The sequence below is a fragment of the Montipora foliosa genome, chromosome 7 (genome assembly GCF_036669935.1).
Source record: "Montipora foliosa isolate CH-2021 chromosome 7, ASM3666993v2, whole genome shotgun sequence".
In the NCBI taxonomy this organism is placed as follows: Eukaryota; Metazoa; Cnidaria; class Anthozoa; order Scleractinia; family Acroporidae; genus Montipora; species Montipora foliosa.
The window spans coordinates 28,362,788-28,372,679 of NC_090875.1; the positions used below are offsets into that span (position 1 = coordinate 28,362,788).

A 9,892-nucleotide genomic window follows, 5' to 3' on the forward strand; every position below is an offset into this window, starting at 1 on the left:
ATTGACAAACTACGGTCTAAAACCCCGGTTGGGCTCAGTTTGTTAAGCGGGCAGGGTCACAAAGCTGGGTTTCAAAGTTCAACCGTCCAACATTGCTCTCCCATCCGTCTTCCGAAAGGTTTTTTGCTTTGGATCGAGTGAACAAACTACCGCCTGAGGTCGCTTGCAGGACAGCTGTTGCGTTGTTGGTGTCTTGAAATGAAAGTTTGATCTTTGTCAATTGACGCTGATGTGCAATTGTAACCGTGGGAACATTTTATCTGGGAATATTTGACTCAATTTGGTGGCCTCTGCAGAATGGAGTGCAGCAGCCTTGGTATTTTTTATTACCGTTGACAACCGCGGAATTGAAAAATGGCGCAAACCGCGTCGAATCTGGAAATAAAACACACAGGAATGAAGTGACCCACAATGGCAATAAGGTAAGTTTTTTTAGTGGATATTTTTTTCATTTTATAGACTGAATGCATAAATGGCAGTTGTTCCAAATAACGTGTTGTCACGCGCTTTCGCATATGCTTGGGGTTGTCTGCCTGTGACCCGATCAAGCATACTGTACTGCTCTCTCTCTACACAACCCCAGTCCCTCGGAGAGCCTGGTCGCAGGCTAATTTAATAAGCCATTTCCGAGTTCAAGCTTGCCTCATCTTCAAAGCGAGTCTAAATGCGAAAATTAGTTTTCATTCATATGTAAAGTAGAACTAATTACCATCACAAAAACTTCGCACTTAGACTCGCTTTGAAGAGGAGGCAGACATGAACTCGGAAATGGCCTGTAATACTGTACATATTGATCGTCTTTCGTGAACGTCCTCCAGCAATCAACGATAATGTCTAAGTGGTCTTTCATTTGTTCATGCCCTGACGGCATGAGACCTGAGAGTTTAAATACTACTGATTACTGTAGTTCACTTTTACAAGTAGATTTGTTTCGTACCAGTAACTAAAGTAGCCACTTGCAAATAATTTCAGTTCGTTGTAGTTCATTGTAGCTCATTGTAGATCACTGTAGCTCATTCCTCGTCAGTTAGTAACTACCGACGGCATTCATGTCTCACAGTTCAATCGCCCTATGTAAAGGAATTCAGGTGGCGCTAGGATTCCAGATCCAAGTCCATGGATACCGCATTCCAAATAGTAGATCCCGTATCCCGAGTCGTGTATTCCGGATTCCAAACACGCGGGTTTAATTTCGTCAAAATGGCTCCAGGATTCCATCGAAAGCGGTTGGATACTTGGTTCCAAAGACTCACATTTGCAGGATTTCGGATTCCTTCAAATCGGGTGAGTTCTGTTTTGTTCCATTGTTTTATTGGCCCTGAAAAAAGCCCCTATGATTGACTATGAGGAGTGGTCAATACGTATGTATGCATGTACGTGATCAAATTATAATGCACCAGTCAATGTTAAGCCCCAGGTGGGCGGGGGCGACCCCGGGAGATTTGACAGTATTTCCTTTCCCGTGGGTGAGGAATGTTTAAATTTGACGTAACACAAGTTCCCGAGGTTTCCCGAGGTTGGGGTAATTTGACAAAATCTACGGGAGCCTGGAGCCTAGTCCCGCCATCTTGAAATTATACCCAGAGCTCCTTGCTTCTTGTGGTGTCCTTCACGCACAAGTGATCGTAAAAAATTTGCCCGTTAATTTCTGAATATTCATTCAGTTCATTATCGTGTTGGACTTAAAAGCCTCGTGAAAAGGCGCTTGGGAAATGCCGCTTTACAAGGCCTGGGATCATCAAAGGCTGTGGCAGGGAGGGGATTTCAAGAATTTGTCAAAGGAGGCGAGTGTTTTGATCTCAATGTTATTCTCATGATTTGGATGTGTTTTCCTGGATTGAGTGTGACAACTGCAACTCATGGCACCACCAGTACTGCGTTGGCTTCGAGATCCCAACTAATGACTATGACTGGAGGTGCCCTCTCTGCATTGCAAAAGATCTCATGCCCGGGGGGGGGGGGGGGGGGGTACTGCCATATATGGACTATATAGGTATGTGCCAACGTGAAGGGTGTGGTTTTCAAGCAGTTTACTCTAGGATAGAGTATATAAAATTACCATAGCCTTTCGGTCTAGAATAGGGTATCATTTTTCACAAAACTGACTAGTCGGTTGAAGATTTTGTCAAGACTAAGGAAAACAGAAATTCCCACTCAAGAATATAAAAAAATGAAATCGGCAAAGTTTAAGTTTACGTAATGCAGCCTCAACAGTGTCAATAAATGGCTATCATGAAACACAAATTTATTTTATCAAACGAGTTGATAAAGGTCGAATAACTACTGTGAAAGATTTGGAAAGCTGACATTTCGAGCCCTTCCTCAGAGCGAATTTCGCTCAGCTTTCCAAATCTTTCACGGTGGTTATTCGACCTTTATCAACTCGTTTGATAAAATAAATTTCTGTTTCAATCTCCCATCGATGCAGCACCACAGTTTCTTTAGAAACTAAAATTTTGTATCATGAAACACCTCTGGATATTATTAAATGTCAAGAATCGGAATTTAGATGGAAATCGGTGGGAGTTTACTCTAGTATAGGGTAGCAAAATTCAGCTGAACTAGCTCTGGTTTAGGCTAAGGGTTCCAGGATTCCAGCGTCACATCCCCACCCAGCAATTCCTAAAGTGACCCCCCCCCAATTAGAAAATTTAGAACCAGGGAAGGGGTATTTGACATCAGTGTTTCCCCCCCTGGGTAAAGCATGTGACAAAAAAATAGGCAGAAATGTCAAATCTCCCCGGAGATTTGAGCCAGGGGTTTAAATGGTCTAATGGTGAGAAGCAAAAGAGAAAATAATTTACTTAAATAATGGCAAGAATTTAAGCACACAACTACACATACACATAAGCAGACACACTTGTTCACCCACAGGTTTGTAACCACCATAAACATTTGTGTTTTAGTCTTGTCACCGAAGGTAGAGGAAAACTTGGCAAAGAGTTTGAAGAAGGTATGCAACATAGTGTTTGATGATTTCGGGCTATTATGTCAGACTCTGTATTCCATGAAAGAGGACGGCGACTCCTTGGCAATAGGTCTGCTAACAGACTGCAAACATCAAGTATTTGTTAGTGGCTGACATGCTTTTCTAGTGGCTGTAGTTCCAGGTGTCAGTTACACAGTTGACACCTTACAAGATTTACCTTCAACAAACAACCCCCTGAAAGACTTCAAGAAAGGTCTGCGTCATGGGGGCATTCAGGCTTTCCAACTGCTATCTTCTAACACTTACAAATTTTCCAAGAGCAGAGTTTTATTAACAACACTCCAAAATATGTCATAGCATTGAAAGAGAACACTGATAATTGCTTTGAAGAACAGCCCACCCTTTTTTTATAGCTTTCAATTAGAACTTTGAACCCAATCAGTTCCTGAGAGATCAGACCAAAGTGAGGAATAGCTCTGCTGATAAGCATTTTTGCTAATGTAAGTTGTATGCGAGCATGTTGTGTAGTTGAGTCTGAAAGTGCATGTGCAATTTATTACAATGTTGTTTGGTACGAGTAACAAGTTGATTTTCAGTGTTTTGTATATTGAAATACAGAATAACCTTTGCTTTGCAAAATGGCATAAGTTGTTTCTTTGCAATCCATTGTCCCACTTAGAGTGATGCAGCATGATGATAATTTATTTCTATTTATTTTGGTTTCATTGTCATGTGATATTTTCATTAATGATAGTTGGTTATAGGCTGCCAAGAGGAAAATGTGTGAATGAAGCTATGAGGCCTTGCATCAAGAATGTTGTCAACAACTTCTGCTTTTGCTGCAAAAGCCACAAGATGAATGTTGAAGAGCTGAAGGTTAGTGGGTTCAAATCAGTTTCAGCACTTTCATGAACCAGCACCATTTTGAAGGATAGACACCACAACACTATATCATCAAGCAGCTATGTTATGGTATCATGTAAAGGAACTGTCATTGTTTAACAAAGTGGGTATGCCATGCATTACCATAGGAACAGGAGAACTCTTGAAAGACCCCAATATTTTGTCTTTAAATGCTTTAATACATGTATCTTGCAAAAACGAATATAGTGACCCTCATTTTCTATTTGCTTGAGATTATTAATTAGTTAGCTAATTATGCAATATTGAAAAAAAATTCTGAGATGTGGATTCAGAGCTACCTTAAGTTCACAATAATATATTATTGGAAAATTTAATGCAGCTATATAATGAATCTGGTCTAGATAATTTTTCTTTGCGGAGAGGTGTTTAGCTGGGCTTCTGATTACTTTCTAGCAATTAACAAATAGTGGTCAACAAATTATTTTTGAGATGAGGTATTAATTAGCATAATTTAAGTAAAATATGTACAGTGTTTTGGTGTTCTGAAAACTTTGGAAATATGTGTGAAATTAATCCTTAATTGTCTTCGGGCCCATGCGATTAATAAATATAGTAATAATAATACTGATTGTCCAACATCTTTCCTCAAGTAAGAACAAAAGAACAGCGAAGATTAAGTAGAATTTAGATTGTATAATCATCCTAATTTATTGTGTAGGGAATAAAGTGCCTCTCTAATTACTGGTATACAATTTTGATGTAATAATAATAATACTAAAATGAATATTATAATTCTGCCTGCATTTTAGAAAGTGTTCAATTCTTGGAAATAGGAAACTGGCAAATTTTAAGCCCATGTTATTAAATAAATAGAAAATAATTTAAACATTTTCAATATCAGAAAGTTTGCAAAAGGAGATTATTCTTCATATTCCAGCTAAAACCTAAAACTGTTGTGTGCCCACACTTAAAAGCCACTGAATGACAGAATATAAAATTCCTAATTATACTTATATTCATATGTATTACACTTAAAAGCCAAATACAAACTTGCGCTCTTCTTAAAATAACCAAGTAGCATGCATTTCAACTAAATTTACTCTAGAATCTAGCCCCCTATTGAATGACACAATCAAATGACATATTTACATAGAAAAATAATCCCCTTCTGCATGTCAATCTTATTTTAGTAAACACAGTTTTAAATTGCAGACATTTTAAGAGACAGGACTATTTTATCACAGTAGCACTTTCAAGTAAGGCAAAATGGAGTGCTGTCTTATGACACACTACAATGAGTTAAGCCATTAGTCAAGCATGGGCACTCCAACGTGAATTCAGATAGTAGGGAGCTTTAGCAACCACGATAGACTTGCTCACAAGTGGAGCTTTTGAGCGCGTAGCGCGACAGAGAGCGCGAAGCGCGATCGTACGAGCGCGGAGCGCGAGCGAGACCAGAAAACCACACCAGACCAGAAAACCAAGCGAGTCGCGGGTCGACTGACATAGAGTGGAAAATGCTGGCAGTCTATTGGTTTGCGTTCTACGTGTGAACGTCGCTTGCATTGGCGTTGCATGTGTGAACCACGTCTTAAACGTAGTCAGCAAATCGTATAAAAATGTGCTGACGCTGGCTGGTTCTCTCTCTACTACAGTGTTTTCACATTGTGTACAAAGGGGAGCCTCTGGAAGTTCATCAGTTCATATCTTCTCCCGATAAACCAGTTAAGGTCGAGTTTCTCGATCGCATTTGTCTTCAGGCTTCCAGTCTTGAGAAGGATAAAGCCGTAAAGTGAAGCGTAAGGGTTATGACATCAAGAAACTTTCAAAGAACTAGTAATTCGTTACCAAAACAGTCGTTACCTTTATTAGATTAATTTAGAAGAAAAGGTAAAATATCAATTTTAGACAAACTCCCTTGATTAGACCTCGTCTTTCACCTCAGTTGTGAAAAAATTCGACAAATATAGATAGAGAAGGAGAAGCTTACCATTATGGCTTACTATTTTGCGAAGGCTTTTGAAACGTTTTAACATAACTAATTAATTATAAAACGAAGAGAAATAATCTTTGATTTTCAACTTTGTATCGAAACCTACATGGCTTTCTGTGCCGACATAATCCGAACATTACTAACAGGGTTCGTGCTACTCCTTGAAGTCCTTGAAAAGTCTTGGAATTTAATTTTGGACTGCAAGGGCTCTTGAAAAGCCCTTGAAAAAAAGGATTTTGTGGAAAACTGCTTGAAAACTCCTTAAATTTTTTGCTTGGGTGAAAATTGTTGAGATTGCATCATGCCAAGTTAAAGAGACATTTCACAAATTGAGCCCAAAATTGGTTATTAGGGAAACATTAGAACCAAAAATTAAAATGCCCGTGTGTGCACTTAACTTGCAGGATGTGGTAAGGAATATCAAGATAGCTTTTTCAGCAAAGAAAACACTGAAACACTATGTATGGCAATCAAAGCCATAGAAATCTTCTTATAAAGACTCCTTGAAAACTCAATTTGTGGTTGTTGAAAACTCCTTGAGTTTTAGAGACAAAATCGAGCGCGAACCCTGTACTAGGTAACTGTGAGACAAAACAGTTTCGTCCTAGTTCAAATACTGCGAGCAGTCAGTATTTTCATCGATCGCTGTTCAAAACACCGGCATCTTAAATTACTTTGGCAGCGTTCCATGCCCTCCTTCCTTCGATTTGCATACGCAGGACCTTTTCCTTATAGGGGTTATAACTCTTAGTTGACTGGTTCCACCTCTGCAGTGAGGGAGACGTGAAATGTTATCTTGCCTCTTCTTGGGGAATCTTTGCTGACGACATTCAGTTTGAATTTTGTCTCACATACGTAAGAATTTGTTTCTAGAATGCGTCTTGCTATACGCAAATCAACGTCAAAAATTGGGGAAACTTGTTACACGAAACGACCTCACCAAGTTGAAGCCTTTACGGTTTAGTGATCAGCGGAATGTTAGCACATCCTGACAAATGTTAGGGTGGCAAAAGCGCCAATGACCTTCATAAATTCATTGTAAGATTTCGAAGTTTTAAGGAGGCTCAAACCAGTTTTAACTTTTCCAACAAACTGTTTATTTAGAAGGACTGAATCTACACAACTGTTTCATAAAACGGCAATGTTATGGTACCCTATGAATAACAAATAATTGCTTAACGAGATGCAGTCATTAATGTGACGTAATAGGTGACCATGGCAACAAAAAAGCTATCCAAAAACACCCTGATTTTGTCCCTAAACGCTTGTAACTAAAAGACGAACTCAATGACTCCCAATTTTTATTGCTGCAAATTGATAAGCAGGCAACGATAAACTCTTGGCAAAGTTACAAAAAATAATTTCCCGGAGCTGATCCACGGCTGCCTAAGCGAAAGAGGAAGTACTCGTAGTCCATCTTGTGATGCACTGACAGTCTCTATTGAACTTTTACTTAATCATGCAAGCGGTATTGCCAAGAAAACAGTAATTCCGCAACTGAAGATCAGTGTTCTTCTAAATATTCTAAATATCCGCCAAACCACCACTGGGTTGGACTATATTCGTAAGAACAACGAAATGTGGAGCTCAGTCCATCACCATAGTAACCGAAGTAGTCAACTAATGGTTTCTCTAAGGGAAGATATCCACAGCCGGTATTAGAACTGTCGATGTGAAGACAGTATTTGCCAGAAGACTGCCAAAATCCAACTGTAGTGCCCCTTCCAGAAGCATTTCCAAGAATGTTTACATACTCTACAGGTTGGCAAGTCGAATGACCTTCATAATTTAGGATGTCGAAGTCGCTGAATTTTCCCCTGAGGTAATCTTGGTAATCTAGTCCGTAGTATTCGATGTGGCAGGTAGCGCGCCAGTGGGTAGAGTGTTGCCGGATGCTGTTCATTTGAGAATAAGTCTGGCGATAGATGTTCCAGTTTGGATTGTCCTCGTTGATGGGAGCATCGTCATAAAATGCTCGGTTTTTAAAATACGGCAACTCCTTGTACTTTGTAATCCACGACATGACTAGAGTCCAAGCTGAGCCCGGTTCGTGTGAGAGATCACAAAACGCCACATAAATCTGATTGTTGTAGTCGTAAAGCTGGTAGAAGCCGTTTTTAAGGATGCCCTGGTTAAGGTAGTACAAACAAGATCGGGGAATGCCTCCTTCCATTAACATTGTCGAGTTTGTGCTGTTAAGAGACTGAAATTAAGAAATAACACGACAATGGTGAAAAGAACAAGATTCAAAATTATGTTGCCATAAGTCCCTGGCCTGAAATTGCACAGGGAGGAGAGGAGCCCTGTTTGAACGATCGCATGTTTACAGTTTGATCACCTACAATGATTTGAATCAACAACAGATCGATTCGCGCTGCAATTGTACGATGAATTTAACTGGATATACCGTCAAATAGGACTCCTCTGCATCCTGTTGTTTTAGGGGATATATGCTTGGAAGGACGCGATGTACAGTCCCGGTTACTTCAGTCGCTGAGATGTTCAGTATCAGAGTTAGCAAAGTCTGCCTGCAAAAAGCGAGGGACCAGATTTCAAAACCAGAAAGGTGTTTAATTGCTTATTTGAACTTACTAGCTTTCCTTCGAAGCTAGGAGAAGCCTTGGCGAAAGTTAGCAGCAACAGCAAAAGAAGGGATTTCATCTTTGCTCGAAAAACTGTTTCAAAAAGGTGGACACTACGCTTCTGATGGATTCGGATACGGGGAACGAGTGCGGCTATCTGCGACACTGTGATCCTTGATCATGAAGAGTGTAACTTGCAACTCTTTTTCTTTGAATAAAGCTGGGGATTTTAGGACGCCAATTTTATGCCCTAATATAGTCAAAATAAAATCAAAGCTGCACGCACGGGAAATGCACGAGCTACGTTGCATCCAAATTTCAAGGTGAACTTCTGCATATTACCATGACTTCTTTAATTTAGTCATACGATTTTCTGGTTTGATGTTAAGTTTTATCAGCTGATATCACCTGACTTGAAGCTTATCAATCATAATTGGGCAATCGAAATCAGGAAAGGGAATCTCGAACCGGTGCTCGTACACTGGAAGTGAATTAAAAAATAAATTAAAACACCACGTTTTCTTATTACATTTCGGCTATTAGTTATAGTACAGTTTTTAAGGTGGGCTTCTTTGCCTTATACATTGCATAGCTTACTAGCTTATACATAGCTGTTGATACATTGATATTGTCTCGTAAATATATTTTGAAATGGCAAAACAATAAGCCATTTCCTAGTTTAAGTCTGCCTCCTCTTCAAAGCCAGTTTAAGTGCGAAGTTTTTGTGATGGTAATTAGTTCGACTTTACATATGAATAAAAACTAATTTTCATAACAAAAACTTCGTAGTTAGACTCGCTTTGAAGATGAGACAGGCAAGAACTCGGAAATGGCCTATTAAAAAAAGCAAACAAACTGCTACATTCTAAGAGTATGGCATGCAGAGACTTCAACTGATCTCAGAGGATTTGGATAAGATCATTTAAATCAGTTGTGCCCTGCTTGTAACAAGCAACAAATTCTCGCTAACACTCCTCTTCACTGGCGCTATTCAAGTTGAAAATCCCTGTATGAGGGCCGTAGACATTAGCGCGAGCAGGGCCGGAAATATAGTTTACGTCATAGAAAGTGCGGCGTACGGGGTTTTATTCACGAGTTGTTTGTGTCAAAAACCCGAACGAGCGAGTGAGGGTTTTTGACACACACAACGAGTGAATAAAACCCCGTACAAAGCACTTTCTATGTCGTGAACTGTTTATTACACATAAGACGAGAATTTTCATTAAAATAGTTTTCTGAACGCAAATTAGAAAACAAAAACTCACTAACAATAGAACCAAATGCAAATTTAATTTAATTCAATAACAAAGTACGATTTGCACGAGATGCACGAGTGATTGGCATGGAAACGCCTTTACGCTATCGTTGATTGGTTATACTTCCACATGTGAAATAGCAAAGCACTTTCTATGTGGTGAACTGTTTAGTACACATAAGACGAGAATTTTCATTAAAATAGTTTTCTGAACGCAAATTAGAAACAAAAACTCACCAACAATAGAACCACATGCAATTTTAATTTAA

General features: G+C 39.3%; 1 protein-coding gene and 1 long non-coding RNA gene across 3 annotated transcripts in view; one reads left to right on the top strand and one right to left on the bottom strand.

Moving 5' to 3' along the window:
- Nucleotides 1-1,572: 1,572 nt before the first annotated feature.
- Nucleotides 1,573-9,892, top strand: part of LOC138010595 (uncharacterized) — a 13,805-nt gene continuing 5,485 nt past the window's right edge. The window contains exons 1-3 of one of the 2 annotated variants that reach the window (XR_011124500.1): nucleotides 1,573-1,784; nucleotides 2,907-2,953; nucleotides 3,684-3,805. This is a non-coding gene — a long non-coding RNA (uncharacterized lncRNA). The remainder of the gene's footprint in view (nucleotides 1,785-2,906; nucleotides 2,954-3,683; nucleotides 3,806-9,892) is intronic. The other variant, XR_011124499.1, reaches the window with a different exon arrangement.
- LOC138010594 (uncharacterized) lies at nucleotides 6,860-8,592 on the bottom strand. The gene is made up of 2 exons (XM_068857569.1): nucleotides 8,379-8,592; nucleotides 6,860-7,989 (listed from the first exon to the last, which is right to left on the bottom strand). The coding sequence occupies exons 1-2, from the start codon at nucleotides 8,445-8,447 to the stop codon at nucleotides 7,291-7,293; spliced, it is 768 nt and encodes a 255-aa protein (XP_068713670.1). The 5' UTR covers nucleotides 8,448-8,592; the 3' UTR covers nucleotides 6,860-7,290.